Raw genomic sequence first — 22966 nt, forward strand, 5'->3', positions numbered from 1 at the left:
AAGCCCAACAAGCTGAAGGTTTTTATTTCTCCTGATGTGGGCACCATTACACAATCCAAGTCCCTTGCTCTGCGGAGCATTGGAGTCTGGGAGAGCGACAGAAGAGCCTAGCACTGGTCCTAGACATATATGTACACATTGGTCTCCTTATACACTGTTTAGTGTATGTAATACAGTGTTAATTAACAATATTGATGGTCTCTATAGTATAGACAGTAGGAAAAAGAGTCTAAAAAACAAACTAAATCAAACATATTTATCTCTTATCAATAACATAAGTGGTCAGGAATAGGTTAAACACATAAAACACACACTCATATATCCATGTGTTTTGAGAATAGAGGATTGTATTTTCAAAGCGCAAAATGTCCGTTCTGTAGTGAAAAATACTTTTTCTACTTCAGGGTCCATAGGGGTCCACAGGGTGACCTTGGGGTATAGGTGATGCTGAGTCATCCGGTCACCTTACGCAGTAAATATTTCTCCCAGGATGCACTGGGTCTCCTTCTATACCCTGCCCCCGGGCCAGGGGCACCTCCGTTTTGGTTGGGTGCACGGCCGGAGTTGGGTCACTAACACGCGGGGGGCTGTGTAACAGCCCCTGAAGATTTTTTATTTTAAAAGAAGATTTCTTCAAGAGCGGACAGTCCAGGGAACGTCCGCTCTGCCGCTGCGTCACCCCGCCGACGCCGGTACTGATCCGGGGATCTCGGAGGGCCTCAGGGGTCTAGGCTAGCAGGGACCCCGGAGAATCCCTGGACTGCGGCCGGGCGCTACGGGGCAGCTAAGCGGCGGGTCACTGTGTAAGACTTGTCTGCCCTTCCGGGGGGGCCGGGGAGCTGCACCCGATTATCGGGAGGCTCCTGGCCGAATTGGGAGGGTAGGCTACCCTGCCCTAAGTACCTCTCCTCCAACGTGGTCAGTGTATGTAGCACTATAGCCTACGAGATACTGAGTCTGTGTAGTTGAATAGTAGTGCCATTTGTGCAGGTGTATTTATCTGCGAATTTATGCTAGCGCTGTCTGTATGAGTTTCTCTTTTCACTGTCAGCCATTTTACTTTCCCTGCGCTTTTTTCTCACTGAGCCTTTACAAATGTTGTCAGGGTGCAGATTTCTCCTCACAGTTTATTTGTACTGTGTGGTGGGTCACATATAGGGTACTTAATATCCTTTAAACCATGTCTGGGAGTGAGGATGATATGCTCAGTTTGGCTCCTGTCCTGTCATGCAAAAAATGTGCAGCAGTGTTAGCTGTGGGAGACATGATACTGGAGGGGTTATGTCTGAGGTGCTATGCCCTTCTACTGTCTCAGCCACCATGCAGGAGCCCCCTTGGGCGTGCTTTGCACAAGCATTAACTGCCATTGCGGGACACTTAGTAGCCCCTCCTGTGTTTCCCCCGCTGAGGTTCCCACAGCAGCAGGTTATACCCTCTCAGAGCCTGTTTCATCCGGCTGCACCCATGCAGGTTGTATCTAATCCTCCCTGGGTTAATACGCTTCCCACTACGGTGCTGACTCTTACGGATGTGCGGCAGATTAGACCGGCTAAAAGAATTTTGCCATCATCTGTCTACTCAATATGATGATGATGACATGTCGTCTAATGATGAGGTGCTCCCGAATGACTCTGACTCCGAGCCCTCTGCATGACAGGTGGAGCCTAAGTCTAAGATTTATATCCCAGGTCTGATACAAGCTGCCTTGGTCATAGAGGAGGACGAACCTCCAGCGCCTAAGTCCAAATATGCTTATTTCAAGGACGTAAAGGTGACTGCTGCCATATTTCCTTTATCTGATCAGTTGGTTGACCACCTGGAGGTGGCATGGAAATCACCTGGAAAGCGTTACCAGCTGCAAAGACGCCTGGCTTATGCTTATCCTTTTGCTGAGGACTATTTTACAAAATGGGAAACTTCACCAGCGGTGGATTCTCATGTGTCGCGCTTGGTTAAAAGCGCGACCCTACCTATGCCTTCCATGTCGACCGTAAAGGATGCTACGGATAGGAAGGTGGAGGTTTGCCTGAAATCCATTTACTCCCTTTCAGGTGCTGCATGCAGACCGGCCATGGCTATCTGCTGGGTAGCTAGAGCTATGGAATGTTGGGCGAACACTCTTGAAGGGTCCTTGGCCTCGGATTTAACCAGAGAGCAGTTGAATCTAGTGGGCAACCTCCGAGATTTAGCTTTAACGAGGCTGCCTTGGATATCAGCTTATTGAATGCTAGGATTTCCACTTCGGCTATTGCGACCCTCTGCTCTCTGTGGCTGCGCTCTTGGAGGGCAGATGCAGACTCCAAGAAGGGCTTAGAGTGTTTACTTTATAACGGTAAAGTTTAGTTTGGCCCTGATTTGGATAAAATTGTGGATACGTTGGCAGCGGCTAAGTTGGCTTGTCTGTCTTCTGCCCCTGCTCCCTCTGGGTCTCGGACCTCATACTTTCGGACCTATCGGGCCCCAGGTAAGGTTAAAGTTCAGTCCTTGGCTATGCAGTCAGTCCCCAAGAAGACTGCCAAACCCATGAAGCAAGCTTGGAGTGCGAGACGTCCGGCTGCCAAGCCTGACAACAAACCCTCAGCCTGATGGGATGGGCCTCCCCTTGGGGGATCCCAGGGTGGGAGGCCAACTTCTTCAGTTCGCCCAATACTGGTGTCAGACTACCACAGACACCTGGGTAAGAGAAGTGGTCTCTCACGGATACATCCTCTCCTTCCATAGAAGACCTCCACATCAGTTTTTCTGCACAGGCATTCTGTCAAACAAGGACAAATCCTTACAAATCCAGAAGGCCGTACATTCCTTGCTTCAGGCAGGGGTCATTGTACTGGTCCCTTTGCCCCAAAGGGGAACGGGTTATTATTCCAATCTCTTTCTGGTTCAGGAACCAAATGGATACTATCGGCCTATCCTCAATCTCAAGTCCCTGAACAAATTCCTCAGGGTACCTCAGTTCAGGATGGAAACCCTACGCTCAATTGTACTGGCTATGGAACCTGGAGATTTTATGGTATCACTGGATATTCAGGATGCATACCTGCATATTCCGATTGCTTCATCTCACCAGCGTTTTCTCAGTTTTGCTATACTGCAACAACATTTCCAGTTTCAGGCTCTGCCGTTTGGCCTCTACTGCACCTCGGGTGTTTACCAAAATGATGGCAGTAATGGCACCCCATCTGCGGCTGCTGGGGGTTTGCCTGTTACCATACCTGGACGACCTCTTACTGTTGGAAGGGTCTCCAGAGGTACTTCAACACCACCTACAGCTGACAATATCTGTGTTACAGATGCAAGGGTGGTTAATCAATTGGAAGAAGTCCTCACTGATTCCGTCTCAAAGGATGCTCCATCTGGGAGCTCTGTTGGATTCACAACAGCAGGGGATTTTTCTGACTGAGGAAAAGATCTCCACTTTGCAGATGCGAGTACGCAGATGCCTCCACAGTTGCCGAGTGTCCATTCACTCAGCAATGCAGTTGCTGGGCTCCATGGTGTCGAATTTCGACATGGTAGAATATGCCCAGTTTCATTCCCGGCCTCTAGAGAAACTAATCCTCTCCAGGTGGGACGGATTACCCCATTGGATATAGGCGCAAATGATGGTGCTCTCTCCAGAAGTGCGTCTGTCTCTTGCTTGGTGCTTGGTGGAACTTCGGGCAGTCTTCAGGACCCTACAACAAGACAGACTTCTACTTCACGGAAAGCCCGTGCAAGTTCAGTCAGACAAAGCCACAACCGTGGCATACATCAACCATCAAGGAAGAACTCAAAAGTCAGGCAGTGTTCATTCCAGGAGTTCTCAATTGGGAAGCGGACTTCCTCAGCCATCACGACATGCATCCCGGGGAATGGTCTCTTCACCAAGACGTATTTCAGCTCCTAGTGGACAGGTGGGGCCTTCCGGATGTAGACCTCATGGCCTCCCGACACAATTACAAACTGCCAGTGTACGGGTCCAGGACAAGAGTCACCAAGGCTCTCTTGGTAGACACTCTGTCAGTCAAATGGACCTTCCAGTTTGCATACCTGTTTCCTCCAATCTCCCTTCTTCCTCGAGTGCGTCGGAAGTTCAAACAAGAAGGAGGCACTGTCCTGCTGGTGGCTTCAGCATGGCCCAGAAGTCTCTGTCTCTCCATGGACACTCCAGTGCTGTTGCCTCAATGTCCGGACCTGTTGTCTCAAGGTCCTTGCCTTTACCCGGACCTGGGTCGTCTGTCTTCGACGGCGTGGCTCTTGAGACATCCCTCCTAAGGTCCAAGGGTTTTTCTGGCTCTGTGGTTAACACCATGCTCAGAGCGTGTAAACCAGCCTCTGCTAAGATCTACCACAGGGTGTGGCACACCTACTTTCAATGGTGTCATCCCAAAGGTTACGACCCCCAGGTATTTCGGATATCCAGAGTTTTGACTTTCCTGCACGCGGGTTTGGATCTTGGCCTCCGCCTTGCCTCACTGAAGGTACATGTCTCTGCTCTTTCAGTGTGGTACCAGCGATGTATTGCTCCTTTTCTTGATATCCGCACTTTCCTACAGGGTGTCATTCGCATTCAGCCTCCCTTTTTCCCTCCTGTGGCGCCTTGGGATTTGGCTGTTGTCCTTAGGGCCCTCCAGGACCCTCCATTTTAACCCCTGGACTCAGTGGATCTCAAATGGCTTACAGCTAAGACTGTTCTTCTTTTGGCTATTGCTTCCGCCAGAAGAGTAATTAAAAAACAAAGAGAAAAGTAGAGTCTTTCCTGCGGTGCACTATTACATCAGTCCACGTTAATCATTTTATTCCTCAGTGAAAACATATTAGTCTTTATTAGTTTTTATTTAAAATTATATCATATTGGGGTTACCAATCTGGTGAAATATTTAAAATACAATCAAGGTTCAAACATAATAGAAAGATGTGCATGAAAGAAAGAAATTAAGTGTATTAAAACTTATATAATACCGCTGGTTATATATTTGTATACCTTTTATGGGATTGGTTAATGGTGTGTTATAATTTATGTTATCCATATATATGTATGTATATTTAGGTTTATTAGTCTACATCCATTATCCTATGTCATGATATTCATTTAAAGAGGAGTGTTTGTCTGCAGCAGCTGAAATGTAACAAATTATGTTACAATTACATCACAATGTATCAGTTTAAGAAAAACAGTCTCAGTGGTTATTTTAGTAACCGTTCATATTTATCTGCTCAATGCAGTTTATTCATAGTTCAATAGCACTATTAACATATTCTGAGCTAGCTAGCTCCATATGATTCCCACTTAGCTTATCAATGGTTATTCCTTTGATAATATTGCAGATTCTCTTATCAATAGGAATACTATCTTGATGGTCTGATAACCCTTCTAGCTGCTGCAGTTATGAAACACATTTCGTCATATTAATCCATCCCTATAACAATCAAGTGTAACCAGCGGTATAGTGTATGGAAACGCCAATGCGCGTTTTGCCTGGCTGCTTTATCAAGGCATCCGCCAGAAGATTGTCAGACTTGGGGGTTCTCTCTTGCCGTTCCCCAATTCTTGCCTTTCACCAGGACAGGGCGGTGCTTCGGACTCGCCCTGGGTTCCTTCCTAAGGTGGTTTCTAGTTTCCACATAAATGAGGAAATTATTGTACCTGCCTTTTAATTCTCTTTTTGGCATGTGAGGCCTCAGGTTTTATGTGGACCGTACCAGTTCCCTTCAGAAGTTAGACTCCTTGTTTGTCCTCTATGGCTTTCATAAGAAGGGATGGCCTGCCAAACAACAAACTTTGGCTAGATGGCTTTGCATGGCTAACTCTGAGGCTTACATTCATGAGGGCCTTCCAGTGCCGCCCCTTTGTTACTGCTCCTTCTACTAGGTCTGTGGGTCCTTTGTGAGCAGCTCGCTGTTGCGCCTTGGCTGTTCAGCTTTTTGAGGCGGCCACGTGGTCTTCTATCTAGACCTTTCTGAGGTATTTTGCATTCGATACCTTTGCCTCTCAGGATGCTTTCTTCAGGCGACAGCTTCTCCTCTCTGCACAGGAGCATCCCCACCCTTGAAGGTACTGCTTTGGAACATCCCCAAGGTCATCCTGCTGACCCTTATGGACCCTGAAGTAGAAAATGAGAGATATGGTAAGAACTTATCTTTATTATCTCTCTTTCTATAAAGTCCAAAATTAACTGCGTAAGGTGCCCGGATGACTCTGCATCACCTACACCCCAAGGTCACCCTGTGGACCCTCTGGACTTCGTAGAAAGAGAGATAGCAAAGGTTAACTCTCATTATTTGCCAAGTATATATATAACCAGAAGGCTACAGAATTGAGCTTTCTAAGTTCATATTCTCCAACCTCATGTTAAGATGCCTGTCTCTCCTGCTGACAGCCGCTCTCTGGTCTCTCTTGTCTGATGCACTAAATGACCGCTTAGATCCACACACAGCAGACTTGATAAGAGAAGCTTCTGCCACTGGGCATATGGATCAGCACCGTTCCATCCCTTGTACTTAGGCTTACCATATCATCCCTTTAATTCAGGACAAGTGAATTACACAGGTTTTGTGGCTGATTAAAACCAGGTGAAATGGAGACTTAAAGTCATCCAGCCACAGAACATGTGTAATTTATATGTGTCCTATATTAAAGGGATGATATGGCACGGCTACTTATACTGCATGTTGTGGCCACAGCTTTAGAAAAATCGTATTATGTGCTACTACTATTGAAGTCCCGATTTCAGCTGCTGGCCAGGGAAAATGGTTTTGCAACCCCGCTCCCACAGCTGCCCCCTATGTTAGCCTATGCTGAAGGCATATACAGTATAGTTGCCATTATGTTCTTATGGAGGAAATTAGGGGGTGACAGCACGTGCCAGGCACTCTAACTCCTACATGGCACACCCCATCCCGTGAGTGAAGTGACACAAGCAGGGGTGTTTTAAGAGAGGAGGGGGCCCGTGCGCACTCCTCATGCGGGGAGCCTTCCTCTCTCCGTGGTTGCTGGCAGCCGACTGATGCGGCTGACCAGCCACCAGAGCATTAGTAGACTCCGGGCACTAGAGTGTGCCCGGAGTCTACTACGCATGCGCAGAACGCCGGAAAATGGCTGCGGCAGCCATTTTCCGGCGTTCTGTGCATGTTCAGTAGACTCCGGGAACTAGAGTGTGCCTGGAGTCTACTGCGCATGCGCAGAACACCGGAAAGTGGCCGCCGCGGTCATTTTACGGGTGTTCTGAGCAGCAGTGACACTCGATGTGGGACTTCGGACAGGTAAGTTTAAAAAAAATATGGGTGCAGTGTGTTCGGTGCGGGGCCCCCCTGGACCCGGGGGCCCGTGTGCCCCGCACACACTGCACCCATTATAGATGCGCCACAGGACACAAGCCCCCCACATGCTTTTATAATGTTGAGAGGTGACTGCTATGTATTATATGTTTTAGCCAAGTAAACTTGAGCACAATCTCCCAATGTGACTCATCAATTAACATTTTTTGGTTTATTGATTATATGACTACAGATGTAATTAGTACATTGCATATTTGGGTATTGTTTTGGGATGGAGAAGAAGATAATGTCAATGGTGATGTGATTATACAGATGGAGCGGATTCAGGGAGCAAAATGAATTGTAGAGACAGCAGAATTCTTGGCCCTCAGTTTGCTCCTCCCTCTCTCTGCATGGTTTCCAAATGTCTCCTGATCTAATGATAGCAGAAGGAATTGCAACACCAGTCACCAGGGCCAAATCCTGCACTCATTGCATTAGCAGAGCAGTGACTAATGGCAGAAAGTACTCTCCCTGCTCATGTTGTCACTACACCGGTGCATTGAGAGCATGAGACCTTTTAGATGATTAGTGTATGTATCACACTAACTCCTCATGCATCAATTATATGTGCGTGGTTATAAATTGCACAGGGGGGATCGGAGGTATAGCATGTTTGTTTTTGGCTAGTGGTCCATCATTCAGGTGGGCTCATGTTGTGTTTGAGTAAGAATGGTTGATGTTGTCACTAAGGGGTAAATTTAGTAAGATGGGAGTTCTATTAAGAAGTGATGTTGCCCATAGCAACCAATCAGATTCCAGGTATTATCTTCTAGAAGGTGCTAGATACTGTAAATGAGAAGTAGAATCTGATTGGTTGCTATGGGCAACATCACTTCTTAAATAGAACTCCCATCTTAGTAAACTTACCCCTAAGGCCGGAGAAGTCATTCTATTCCTTAGTCAATGGATATGGACAGTGATGTGTCATTTAGTGAGTGAATGTGAGGATAGGCATAGACTGGGCTGGGACATGTGGTTCTTTGTTGGTGGCTGAGTAGGGGTACAGGTTTTTTTCTATCAGTAACTGGAAAGGCACAAAACACACTTGCCATGTCCTTATGAGATTGACTAGTCTTAGGGATATATTTAAGGCATGGAGATAGTCACTTATATTCAGTACATTGTACAATATCAGTCGCTTCTATTCATACTTATATGTAATAACCTGTTAGATTGTTTATATAAGTTTAACATCCAGTTTTACCCTATAGAAGTCACAGTGTCCAGTGTCGGAGCTCCAGGGGAGAATGTTTTCACTACGTCAGTGGCCAGCACAGCCGCTCTGTCTGATCATGTCCTGGTGAGTACATGTCCTATTCCCATTAGAGTCACCAGTATGGTGATATTATTCCCAATATCCTCTGTATTCTCATGTGAATTGCAGGCAGAGAGGGCTTCCCTACAGATTGGAGACAGCTTAAGCACAGAGAAAGCCACTCTGATTGTGGTGCACACTGATGGCAGCATCGTGGAAACCCAGAACATTAAAGTGCCAACAGCTTCAATGACACCAGGTGAGAAGAATGTCATGTATGCATCCTGCAATATATATACATACTGTATATAGCACAGGGAATGTGTACACCATAGTACAATTACCTGCATGTTAGTATGTGTGTCAGGACACATACATACTATATTGTGTAACAGACTGATGGGAATTAGAATCTGCCAGAAGAAGCCTTGGACACGTAGTGAAAGCATAGACTCTGACACTGTGTCAGCACCTTTGCTCACCTGTGTGCATGCGCCAAATTCCCGAATATCACTGGGATGATGGCGCCGGGGAGGAGGCGGGAGCTGCCTGCTGGCATAAGGTACAATGTGTTGCAGAGGGGGGCACTGCTCAGTGGAGGGGGCCCGTGTGGGTAGAGCACAGGCTACTGTAACTATAGTATTATATTTAGATCAAGCTTAGAATGTTTTAAGTGTAGTAGACCAGACCTTTGCTGAGAGTTTAAATGAAGTTTCTCATAAAAGGATATTGCCCAGTTTATAGCTGTAAACTACTGTTGTAGCTAAGGATTCAAAGTGTAATCCCCAATCAGCACTGTAATAAGAGAAATGACTGAAAAGGATTCAGCACTACATGCAGGCATTGGCTGTGCCCAGAACAAAGGCATCAATATTTACATAGTAGATTATGCAAGGGCTTAAATTACTAAAATTAGCCATGAAACGTCACAAGCAAATACTGTATGTAGCTCATAATCTCATGGACACATTATATTGTCCCCAATAGAAAAGCGCAAAGGAACATACTGGAGCTATATAAATAACTGGTAAATAAAATAAAGAGTTATATTCTAAGCCTTATGAAGCTTGTCTTATTTATAATATGGCATGTATCCATAGTGTATCTGTTTTATCTGAGGTTAGCATTTCAGAAATTATTTTAGCACATTAAATCGAAGCACCCTCAAGAGCCTGTTCAGTAACACTGAGATTTGTAGTCTTTTCTAATCAGCTAGGGCATGTAATATACCTCGGAAGGAGCTTTCCTCATTATGGTCTTGATTTAGAGTCAGTGTTCTCCCTAGAAATTTTTCCAGCCGAGTGGCATCCAAAAGTAGCCGGGTGGGGGCCTTCGCAATTATGCGCGCTCCGGGAAAAGGGGTATCTCCCAGACCAATCCAGCCCGACAGGTCCCAGGCTGCTCCCCCACTGGCTCTCAGTCAAAAGTGCCCTTGATACAGTGCCCCCTGTAGTTTTCCCCTTTATGCATTGCCCCCTGTAGTTTAATTTTGCCCTTATGCATTGCCCTCTGGCTGAAGTAGTGCCCCTATGTAGTGCCCCCAGACTGGCCCCTTATGCAGTGCCCCCAGGCTTAAATAGTGTCTATTATGCAGTGCCCCCAGGCTGGCCCCTTATGCAGTGCCCCCAGGTTTAATAGTGTCCCTTATGCAGTGCCCCCAGACTTAAATAGTGCCCCCAGATTGGTCCTGGCCCCAGCCCCAGCCCAGCACTTACCTTTACTTGCTGGCCGCTCCCGCTGCCTCGCTGACTGGATCTAATAAAATCCGAGTCCGATTCCGACATCTTGTACCTAACGTATTCCGAGATGCTTGTAACTCAATATAAGACACATTTCAAAAGTCAGGCTCATGCTGTTATTATACAGCCCTCACACACTAGTGCCCGGATCCACCTCTCCAAGTGCAAGGGTATGATCTGTTCAACTATAAGTGCATAAGTGTCTTGTGGTTCTGTGTTTGCTGTTATGGCACAGTGATTACCTTATCTATTTGCCAGGCGGTTTGGCCTGTATTATAGTGATTGGCATTGCTGGGACTTGGGGGAGATTTATCAAAGCTTGGAGAGAGAGTACCAACCAGTCATCTCCTAACTGCCATGTTACATGAGTTGGGTTCAATTCCTGACGCCAGTATCCCGACACCTGTCGGTGAGTATCCTAACCCTTTCCCTCTCCCTACCCCTAACCCTCCCTCCCCGGTGCCTAAATCTAACCTCCCTCCCCTAGTGCCTAAACCTAACCTCCCCCTCCACGTGCCCTATACCTAACCCTCCCTCCTTAGTGCATAACCCTCCCCCAGTGCCTAACCCTAACGCTAACCGTCCCCCAAACCCATTACTTACCTTCGGGATTCCGGTGCCAGGATTCTGACAGGTGTTGGGATTCCGGCGCTGGTTTCCAAGCGCCGACATCCCATGTTCTGGGATATTGACCGGATCCCATTACAGGCGCTCGCTCTGAATCAGGGCCGGTCTTTTTTTTTTTCAAGAACGGCCTCCTGGTCGCTCGCATAGCTGTGGGTGACCACCCACAGCTATAGCAAGCGGCCATGATGATGGTCGCGATGGTCAAGACCATTGCGACCATCGGGCTTGCGACAAGACCCTTGTGGTAGGGTCTCATTGCCGCAACCCCCAGAGAGATTTCGGCTCTAACAGAGCCGGAATCTCTCCACTGACATCATTCGTGATATCAGTGGGGCCGGCCCCAAACGGTAGGTATTCTCATGGGAACGCCTCAGTTTGGGCAGCAACCCCCCCCGGCCCGCCCATCGACAGCACGCCCCCTTTGGTGCGAGACCCGGAGCGATGGCTTGCCCGTCGCTATCTGGGTCTTGCGCATGTGCACGACGGAGCCGGCTCCGTCGTGCGCATGCGCTCTGGGCCACCATCGAACCGGTTGCGAGCGCTCGGCGCTTGCAACCGGGTCTGAATCAGGCCCGGTATCTCTCCACTTTATCTCTCTCCAAGCTGTGATAAATCTCCCCCTTGGTCATAACAATAGCATGTTCCAAGTTGCTATGATGTGTAGGTATGGCGAGTCTTGTCTTAGGGGTGAATATCTCCTTTGATTAATATTTAGTTAACTATTTCACTGTATATAGGATCGGATGGGTCGTCCACCCCACAGTCTCCTGGGTCAGAGAAAGATGGCACAAAATACAACTGGGACCAGTCAGTGTATGATAATGAATTACCTGTACGGTGTCGTAACATCAGCGGCATCTTGTACAAGAACCGCCTAGGATCAGGTACAGTATGATACATTTTTGATTGACAACATACAGGGACTGAATGAGAGGTGCGCACAGTGTCGGTGTCGCACACAAGCGGGTGATGTTTTATGCCTGCGCATAGTTACTGCCGGGAGACGCTGAGAGAATTTAGATGCAGTAGCCCTGGATTTCAATGGGCGTTCTCTGGGTGGTAACGGGGGTGGTTAGGCAGGTGCGGGCGTCTCTTGCCTCAGGAGCACTGACACAGGACGCCATGTTGAGATGGAGAAATTGCACCTGCCTTAGGACTGGTGCACCTGATGGTGCGTATAAATACACAACGAGACAGAATAGCGCCACTGCCAGTGGGCGTCTCAGTAGGCTCAGAATCTGTAGTGGTATTAGCATAAAGACGCAGTTTTGTCTGTGTCCACCTCTGAATCGGCCCCATGAGGTGGTTACAGCAAGGCACTATAAGGATGGATACTGTGCGATTGATAATATTCCTGTCTGTGCCTTACTGGATGTGTAAAACACTGTGAGGTTTGCCTGTATGTCCCCTGAGCGAGGGATGAATGGGAGCTAGCCCTTACTGTCAGTGGGTCACTGATTAGGTGCAGATTATATGATATACTGTACATGGCTATCAACCAATTTATTAATAATAAGCTAATGTGACACCTGACATATAGACAGCCCTGATGTACGGTTACTCTCATGACTTCACTAAAACACTGGAATGGAACAAAACACTCTGCTTTTGCATTTTCACACTTATAAATGAACACCATGGTCCTGCAGAAAGAAGTGTATGGATAATATTCAGTTCTTAGTTCAAAACAAACAAACACTCAAAATCTGACGCAGTTGTATGTCTGACGTATATTTTGGCCCTTTGTCACATGTGATCTAATAGGGGGCAGAGGCCGCTGTGTGAAGCACTCAGATGGGTGGTACACTCCTACTGAGTTTGAAGCCATGGCCGGCAGAGCCAGCAGCAAAGACTGGAAGAGAAGTATCCGTTATGCAGGGCGACCACTGCAGTGCCTTATACAAGTACGTAATGTGCGGTACTGGGTGGTACTGTCATGTGGGGATGTTTGGCACTGTTATGTATGTTGGGTGCAGAGCTCAGCCATGTCTAATATTTATTTTATTAACAGTTATTTATGTAGTGAATACATATCCTATATAGAAAGAATATTTTTGCCATTCGCATCAGTCCCTGCACCAGTGGAGCGTACAATCTATATTTCCTATCCCATTTACACACACACTCACATACACACTAAGGTTAATTTCTGTCAGGGGCCAATTAACCTACAAGTATATTTTGGGACTGTGGGAGGAAACCAGAGTACACGGGGGAAACCCACGCAAGCACGGGGAGAATATACAAACTCCAGTATAATACGGTTATAGTCTATTTGGGAAGTAGTCAGGACCCTGGCGGTGACCATCCCGTCAGTCACAATACCGGCAGCAGAATCCCAACAGGTCAAAATCCCGACGAATCCCGACAGTAAGTGTTTCGGGTTAGGGTTAGGCACTAGGAGGAGGGTTAGGGTTAGACTGCGGTAGGATACAGTTAGTATTGGACTGCCAATGGGGACGGAGGGGTGGGTTAGGGTAAGGCTTAGCATACTCGCCAAAATCTGTCTGGATTTTGACAGGATTCCACTGCTGGTATTGTGACCGTTCGGATGGTCATTGTCAGGATATTGTACCCAACCCGTCTATTTCACCATTCTGAGTGGGTTTGTAGTCAGATGACTTTGGGGCATACACAGAGTTGTGCATACATTTTCCTTTACTAATGAATGACAGACATGAGACACATATTTGCATGACTATGGGCTCTATTTACTACAATCCGCATTGGTAATGCAGATTGTAGTGTGATATTACAGAGTGAATTCGCATTGCGAATTAAGGCAATATCACAGGGATTTACTACAAATCCCTTGCAAGGGACAGAGCTTGCGAGAAAGCTCTGTCCCTGTGAATCCCCTCCGCACACTAGTCACTGTATTTTCGCAAAAAAATTCAGTGACAAGTGACCCGCGCATGCACCGACCGTCCGCCGCTGCTACCCCCCGGCTCTAAGCCCCGTCCCCGTCGTCAAGCCCCGCCCCCCCTGATCGCGGACCCCCCGTGACCCCCCCTCTCTCTTAATTACACCTACCTGTCTGATCCGGGCTCCGGTGATGTCCTCCGGTCAGCTGACATCCCATACTGCACTGGGACCCTGTCAGGTGACGACTGGGCCGCAGTGCAGCATAGGAGACCAGCTGACCGGAGAGAGGACATCACCGGAGCCCCGATCACCGGTCTCTGGAGTCAGGTAAGTTTGTTTTGTTTTGTTTTTTACTTGTTTTTTTTTACAGTGTATCAGCGTGTGGTCTGTTTAGAACACACAGCTGATCACTGGGGCCGGCTCCGGGTTCTGCTCTGCATGCCAGGGCTGCCATCAGAAATTTTGGGGCCCGGTACTGACAAAATAGGCAGGGCCCCCCAGGGTATAGGGCAGACTTGGGTGGATAATGTGGGTGGAGCTACTTCGGGGATGGTACCTCAATTGGTGTGTAAATCAGGGATGGCTAGACATGGTGGAGGGGGGGCACAGGGTAGAGAAGACTGGATATTAATTGGGGGGCACAGGGCAGGGAAGTGGATTGGGGTGGCAAAGGGCATGGAAGGATGGTTTGGTCTTGGGGGGGAAAGGGCAGGGAAGGCCGGCTGGACTAGGGGAGAGGCAGGGCAAAGAAGTCTTGCTGGCTGGCTAGACATAAGGGTGCCGCAGGGAAGACTGGCTGGACTAGGTCAGAGAAGACATGCTGGTTGGCTGGACTAGAAGGGGGAGGTAGTACAGGGAAGGCTTGCTGGACTGGGGGGGGGGTGGGCAGGGAAGGAATGCTGGCTGGACTGGGGGGGTGGGCAGGGAAGGGTGGCTGGCTGCACTGGGGGAGTGGGCAGGGAAGGATGGCTGGCTGGACTGGGGGGTAGGCGGGGAAGGATGGCTGGCTGGAGTGGGGGGGTAGGCAGGGAAGGATGGCTGGCTGGACTGGGGGGGTAGGCAGGGAAGGATGGCTGGCTGGACTGGGGGGGTGGGCAGGGAAGGATGGCTGGCTGGACTGGGGGGGTGGGCAGGGAAGGATGGCTGGCTGGACTGGGGGGTAGGCAGGGAAGGATGGCTGGCTGGACTGGGGGGGTGGGCAGGGAAGGATGGCTGGCTGGACTGGGGGGTGGGCAGGATGGCTGGCTGGACTGGGGGGTAGGCAGGGAAGGATGGCTGGCTGGACTGGGGGGTTGGGCAGGAAAGGAAGGCTGCACTGGGGGGGTGGGCAGGGAAGGAAGGCTGGCTGCACTGGGGGGGAGGGGGTGGGCAGGGAAGGCTGGCTGCACTGGGGGGGCAGGGAAAGAAGGCTGACTGCACTGGGGGGGTGGGCAAGAAAAGAAGGCTGGCTTCACTGGGGGGGTGGGCATGAAAAGAAGGGTGGCTGCACTGGGGGGGTGGGCAGAAAAAGAAGGCTGGCTACACTGGGGGGGTGGGCAGGAAAAGAAGGCTGGCTGAACTGGGGGGGGTGGGCAGGAAAGGAAGGCTGGCTGCACTGGGGGTTGGGCAGGAAAGGAAGGATGGCTGGGAAGGAGAGGGCTTAGGGAAGGCTGGCTGTATTCAAGTAGGGGCACAAGACAGGTCCAACACAAACATACACTTACCTGAGAAAGGGGCCAGGGAGGCAGCGGCGTGGAATGCATCGGGCGGTAGCCGGAGAAAAATCATCTGCGTTGCGGTATTAGATGTATGGAGCCAGCTGTGATTGGCTCGCCTAACGGCAGTCAATCAGGAGCAGCCGCTTTTGATTGGCTGCTGTTCGCAAGCTGTGATTGGCTCGCGGCCAGCTGAATACTGTTGAGCTCGCCGCGAGCCAATCACAGCTCGCTGAACGGCAGCCAAACAGGAGCAGCCGCTTCTGATTGGCTGCTGTTCCGCAAGCTGTGATTGGCTCGCGGCCAGCTGAATACTATTGAGCTGGCCGCGAGCCAATCACAGCTCACGGAACGGCAGCCAATCAGGAGTGGCTTCTTCTGATTGGCTGCTGCGGCCGGCTCCATAGTAGTGCAAATGCAGCAGCGCCGATGCTCTTCCTCGTCGCTGCCACCCGGGCCCCCTATCTCTCCGGGCCCGGGACAGGAGGCCCTGCAGTCCCCCCCTGATGGCGGCCCTGCTGCACGCTATAGTGGAGCAGGAGTCCGGTAACCAGGGGAGACCCTGGATAATGCCACCTCCAGGTGGCGTTATTATCACAGGGCTTTCCCCTGTATTTTTTCACATTTTATTTTTAATAACTCTGGTCGGATCACATTTCCCATTACAATTATGGGAAATGCGATCTGATTACTAAAAATAAGTGATACTTGAGGGTTGGAGTAGAATTTTACGAATTCTACTCCAATTGCCCATTAGTAACTGTAGGTGATACTAAAATAATGTGAAAAGGGTGTGGAAACACCCTTTTTCACTTTATTTTAGAAAAAAAATAATGTTAATAAATAGGCCCCTATATGAGAAGCCATTATTATGTGGCCCTGATGTAAGGAATATATAATTGTGTATATGGCGCTAAGAATATATAATTAGAAGCATTCCAGGAGGATCGGGGTGCACTGGTTTCCATTACACTCTGTAAATCACTTATTTTTCATATTTCCTTTTGAAAGTCTTAAACTGTTTTTATTTGATTTATTGCAAATCCAATTTTATTTATTCCTCTAGCAGCCTATAGATGTCATATAATTTGCTATTTATATACAGTATTTTGCAGATAACATTAGCTTGCTTCTAACGCACAGAACAAAGGAAATATCACAAACCAAATATACATAAAGCTGCATTTCCCTTTCATGAACTAAACTACAAAGCTCTGTTGTACTGTAGCTAAGGTAACATGTCATATTAAAAAGCAACTTTTTAAATATTATTCACACTACTTTTTTCTCTGTTATGAGTCGTGTTTAACTTTTCTGGATATTGTGGTAATTACACGTTAAAGTGACTTATATAATATATTCAGTCCTGTGTATGAAGTCTATGTATCATGCATTTTATACTGCGGAATGGAACAAGAGACTTTGGGTCTCATTCAGAGGTGGATGTTCTACAACTGCGTATGTATCTGAGACGCAATGCGCATGCTTACCGATGGTTACAGATGGGGGAGGCAGATTGGAATTTCATGGAGATCCATGCAATGCCGATAGGCGTTCCTAGGCAGTGACGGGGGGGGTTGGGGGGTGGATGCGGTTGGCTTCGGCGAGCGGACCGGTGTCAGGGACTGCAACATAGGACATAGTTCCACATACACCAGCCGCCAAATTCCATCAGACACTCTGAGCTGCCATATGGTTACTCAGAATTCCAATAGTGAGGCCGATGGAAGACCGATGGCGCAACTTTTTGCACGCCACTGCAGATTAGAACCGAAGCCTCACTGCGGGGGTCTCAGTAGACAGCCCACCAGCTGCAGCATTAGCATAAATTCACAGTAGCGGCTTCGGCAAAAGTCTGCATATCCGTCCACCTGTGAATCAGGCCCTTTATGTGATTGTGCTAAAAAATATAAGTTGCCCCGGACATCTTCTGCAGTGCAGCAATGCATATAGTGTATGTCATCTTCTAGGACTGTACTATAATGTCATCGTCATTAAGGGCTCTGTATTGTGAAATGCCGTAATCCCGTGCACCTGTGTTTTCAGGACGGCCTGCTGACCCCTCATGCCGCGTCCTGTACTTGTGCAGCCTGCTGCGATGACCTCAGCCTGGTAAGGGCCTCATTTCACAGGGAGAAAGTGAAAGCTGGGACACATGGGATGTGTTATAGTGTTTTATATTTAGTTCAAACAAGAGACAAAAAAACATCCTATTTTAAAGTATCGATAGTATTACAATAGAAGCAAAATAAAGAACACAGAAAGTTACAAGTGGTACACGTAATATAATCATAAACTGTAAAACATCTACCCGAAATCACACCAAATACTGATTTGATTTAGATTTCTCTTCTGTTCATTCACTATGCATTTTGTTAATTGATAAAAATAAATTAACACTTCTCTTCTATTTTTTAAAGCATTCTTCTTACCTTGCAGCATTGTTTCCACACTTGCCTAAAACTATTGCACGGTATTGTATATCTCAAAGAGCTAGATACAAATACAACAACAGCCAGATGTGACTTCTGTACAATACAGAATGTATTCTTGTGACCACTACACAATGCATAATAGTGTCTACTATGCAATGGCAACCTTGTTCTGCCAATAATAACCCAGCAAGGCTATATTGGCACCGAGTCTTCCACGCGCCAGTGTGTAGAATCAGTGCAGCGACTCAGAAATAGCAGCACACCTAACACATTGCATTATGTGTGCAATACATTTCTCCTCACTGTTATTTCTGTTAGAAAGCAGTGCACAACTGCACTGTCTCCTCACTGTGCACACATGTTGGGCACTAGGATCCAGAGTCTGCAGGGAGGTCCGACCTCCAACCTGATGTGCTACTGCACATGTGACTGCAACCATCTTTACTGTGAGAGTGACATGATGGGAGACAGTAGTCTGCTCCTTAGATCCTAGAGAGAACCTGGTTAATACCTACTATAAAGCTGTTCCAACATCCTGCAGCACTACCTGTTTGCAGCATACACTCAACGGCTGGTGAGCTATATAGAGCCCGCTTTGCTCAAGCTCATTACCATTGTGAATGTAACAGTGAGTATGGCTGTACCTACTATACTTCAATAAACCAACACCACTGATTAAGTAACTGGGCTGTTCATAGTTTGAGTAATCCTCTGGTGTTTTCCCTTCATTACTCTGCAATAACAACACCTGCATACACATCATTCCAACACTTTTTACCATATGAAATGTATAACACCTGAATGTCTCTTGAAAGCATGTACTGCACAAACAGGCGTCCATGATTCAATGGCGAAATTGCCTATAGCAAGCAACTGGCTTCTAACTCATTTACAGGCTGTGCTAGAAAAATGACAGTTAGAATCTGACTGGTTGCTATGAGAAACTTCATGTGCAATAACCTGGGATTTTCAAGTCAGTGGAAAAGGGGTATAAGTAAGTTCAATGGGAGCAAATAACCTGATATAAAGAGATAGCGGGAGATATATCAAGCCTTGGAGAGAGATAAAGTGAAGAAGTTTTGTCAGTGGAAACGGCTCTACCCGGGTCCAGTCACCTGGGAATCCTTCCTGGGTACCTAGCAGGGTTTTACAAAGGAAGAACCCAGGTGAGCCGGATGGGCAGCACAGAGGGTGTAATGGTTAGCATTACTACCTCACAGCACTGAGGTCGTGGGTTCAATTCCCACTACAGCCCTAACAGTGTGGAGTTTGTATATTCTCCCTGTGCTTGTGTGAGTTTCCTCCGGGTGCTCCGGGTTCCTCCCACACTCCAAAAATATACTGGTAGTTTAATTGGCTCCAAACAAAAAAATTAGCCCTAGTGTGTATGTATGTGAGCATGTGATAGGGAATATAGGGCCTGATTCAGACCCGCTCGTGAGCGCTGAGTGCTCGCAAGCGGGTCAATGGTGCCCTAGTGCGCATGCGCACAACGGAGGGAGCTCCGTTGTGCGCATGCGCGAGACCCGAATAGCGATGGCCAAGCCGTCGCTATGGGTCTCGCACCAAAGGGGGCGTGCTGTAGAAGGTGAGTGACAGCACGCCCCCTTTGGTGGGCGTGCCGGGGGCGTGGCTGCCCAGACGGAGGCGTTCCCATGGGAATGCCTACCGTCTGGGGCCGGTCCCACTAACATCACTGGTGATGTTAGTGGGAGTGCTTTTGGCTCTGATAGAGCCAAAAGCACTCCTGGGCTTGCGGCAGCGAGACCCTACCGCAGGGTCTCGTCGCAAGCCCGATGGTCTTGACCATCGCGACCATCTTTTTGGCCACTCGCATAAGCTGTGGGTGGCCACCCACAGCCAGGGGCGCCGAGAGGGGGAGGGAGCGGGTACAGATTACCCGGGCCCGGGCTTCCTGAGGGGCCCGGCGGGGGCCCGGGTCCGACGCCGCCCCCCCTCCCTCACAGCAGCCCAGCACACAGCGTGTGCTGAGCTGCAGTTGGAGACTGCTCGTGGCTGCTGAGCAGCAGCCACAGCAGTCTCCTATGCCTGTGGGGGGGAGCGATCACACTGATCGCTCCCCCCCTGGCTTTGCGCGGGCGCCGGCAAGGGGGCGTGGCCACGCCTCCCCGTGATTAGGCCACGCCCCCTATTACCGGGGCCCGCCTTGGCTCTTGGCGGCCTTACCCACAGCTATGCGAGCGGCCAGGTGGCCGCTCAAATATTAGGTTGGAGGGCCCTGATTCAGAGCGAGCGCTCTTGTCAGAGTGTTCGGCTCTGAATCAGGCCCATAGTTTACAAGCTCCACTGGAGCAGGGACTGATGTGAATGGCCAGATATTCTCTGTAAAAGCGCTTCAGAATATAATGTACGCTATATAAATATTTGGTAATAAATAAATAATAAATAAGCTGCAGTGGAAATAGGTAATCTGGGCTGTCCGACCCGGTCCCGTTTACAGCACAGGGAGAGCAGCATTCCAGCGCAAGGAGATGATATCTCCAAGCACCGGCACTGCACCCATGTGTAGTGTGAACAGCGCAGATCCAGGAATAACCTGGATTAGCGCCGTGGTGAAAAAGGGGTCTGTCCCATGTCTGATCCGGTTTGGAACCTTGGGGGTCATTCAGACCCGCTCGCGAGCGCAGGATGCTCGCAAGCGGGTTGATGGTGCCGAATTGCGCATGCGCACGACGGAGGGAGCTCCGTCTTGCGCATGCACGAGACCTGAATTACGACGGCCAAGCCGTCATTATGGGTCTCGCACCAAAGGGGGCGTGCTGTCGATGGTGAGTGACAGCACGCCCCCTTTGGTGGGCGTGCCGGGGGCGTGGCTGCCAGACGGAGGCATTCCCATGGGAACGCCTACCGTCTGAGTCCGACCCCACTGACATCACTAGTGATGTCAGTGGGAATGATTTTGGCTCTGATAGAGCCAAAATCACTCCAGGGCTTGCGGTCACCCAGACCCTACCGCAGGGTCTCTTCGCAAGCCCGATGGTCGCGATGGATAACCTGGTTATCTGGTAACCCACAGCTATGCGAGCGTCCATGAGGCCGCTCCAAGTTGAGGGAGGAGGGCCCTGATTCAGAGCGAGCGCTCTGGTCAGAGCGTCCGGCTCTGAATCAGGCCCCTTGTTCCAAATCCCAGGTCAGACCCCGGACTTTGGTAGAAAAGCAGTATTACTGATAGCACCTTTTACACCGTGGCACCGACCCGGGCTATGCACCATTCACACCGGAGCCAGGTCTGCAATGACCCGGCCCTTCCGGCATTGCAGTGGACACTTGGAGATGATGTCATCTCCAAGCGCCACTGAAGCCGGCCACACTAGAGCCGGGTATGCAGTGACCCGGCTCTTCTGGCATTGCAGAGGACGCTTGAAGATGATGTAATCTCCAAGCGCCACTGAAGCCGGCCAGTCGGGTAGCATGTGGCATGATCTGGGTCATCATGATACGGATCGCGCCGTTTACACTGCAGGGTGACGTAGGAACGACCTGTGGCCAACCCTGCAAGCTACCTGAGTTGGATCTCCTGGGTCCCTGGACCCGGGTGGATCCGTTTACACTGAACACGCATCAACCCGGGATTATCAAGTCGGTGTAAAAGGGTATTACTCTCCCTTTCCACTCTGAATGTTTCTGTTTTTTGCCCTGATCTTTTCCTGTACTATAATTGTCACTATTTCCTGTACCCAATTTCTTTGTTCTGCTTTTCATCTGACCTCTAATTTTATTGCTATCTCTTCAAACATGCTCTAGCTCTTTCCCTATAGGAACATACCAAAACCAAATGGTTAGCTAACCAGACTGTCCCCTTCTTACACATAAAACAGTGGAGTTCCTTACCTGTAACTGTAAAACAGTGTAAGGAAGGAAGTTTTGTATTTCCCGGCATCCACTAGAATACATGTCAACACAAAGTCATGAAAGATGAGATTTGAGTCACACAATGACATACCTATGAACTAATGTGCCAAATCACCACTGTGTTCTGTAACTTATTGTAATAATGGCCAGTGGGTGCTGAGGTAATAATTTTTACGTGTGCACCACTGGTTCTAGCAATGTCATGGGTCCGTGTCCCTCTATAACAGAGGCTGTCTACTCTGTTATACCCACTTGCTGATTCTCCCCCCGTATTAGTGGTAACCAGCCGGGTAAGGGGGACATTCTTTGTTTGTAAAGGTATTTAATTTTTTGCTGTTATTGTTTTCCACTGCAGAGAATTATATTGCTGATCATCACCATAAACATAGCCCTGACAGGCTGTGCCCACCTATCATTATGTGACAATGACATATATTCAGCCTACCATTGCACTCCCATCTCTCCCGGCATAGAGATGAAAGTCAGGAATGAACCAAAATATAGATGCAGACATGCACAGACGTGTTCTAGTGCCCTCGTGCAGTGCAAACTTATACCCAGCTGTAAATGATCCCCTAGAATTCTCATTAGGTTATGCTTCTAATAGTTTGATTTCCAGAGTGCACAGTTACAGGAGAAGGAGGCTGGGATTGTCTCTCTTTGCTGGAAGACATAATAAACTGGAGCAATTCAAGATCATTGGAGAGTGTTGTGATATTGTCACACTTTTTCGGATGTTAAGCATATGACCTCTTCAGTGCCCTCAGGGGAGAGAGTTTTGCTGACTTGTCAGATGTTATTTTCTGGTAAAGCACTCACAGTTCTTAGCACCATGTTTCCACTTAAGGAGAAATGTCAGTCTTGTCTGCAGCGATAGATCTTTGAGGCTTTTGGAGAAGTGCTGATTCTACCACCTCAGCCTGTCACCTCCTGTACTTAATTGTCTATGCAAGTTATTGAAGGAGTATTCTCGTTGCAGTGTCCTGTGATATTTTTAATTTTATTCAAGTGAATGAAATGCTTGATAGCCAGTGGTTACCATTCAGGAGAAGATTATCTGATCCATCATCCACACTTACATTCAGGTCACTTCAGTCTGCCCCATCCCTTCCCGGCCCTCCCCGCTATACTTACCACCACCCGGGCCTCCTCTCCTGCAGTATGGCTGTCCCGTCTGCC

General features: G+C 48.6%; 1 protein-coding gene across 2 annotated transcripts in view; it reads left to right on the forward strand.

The window, feature by feature from the left end:
• The window catches only part of DEAF1 (DEAF1 transcription factor), a 60935-nt gene that overhangs the window by 2681 nt on the left and 35288 nt on the right, over nt 1-22966 (forward strand). For both annotated transcript variants that reach the window (XM_088471001.1, XM_088471002.1), the window contains exons 2-6: nt 8511-8599; nt 8684-8813; nt 11658-11804; nt 12685-12824; nt 17526-17591. In XM_088471001.1, coding sequence (XP_088327127.1) covers nt 8511-8599; nt 8684-8813; nt 11658-11804; nt 12685-12824; nt 17526-17591 — 572 coding nt within the window. The remainder of the gene's footprint in view (nt 1-8510; nt 8600-8683; nt 8814-11657; nt 11805-12684; nt 12825-17525; nt 17592-22966) is intronic.

This window comes from Taudactylus pleione, unplaced genomic scaffold (genome assembly GCF_031769625.1).
Source record: "Taudactylus pleione unplaced genomic scaffold, aTauple2 ptg000109l, whole genome shotgun sequence".
In the NCBI taxonomy this organism is placed as follows: domain Eukaryota; kingdom Metazoa; phylum Chordata; class Amphibia; order Anura; family Myobatrachidae; genus Taudactylus; species Taudactylus pleione.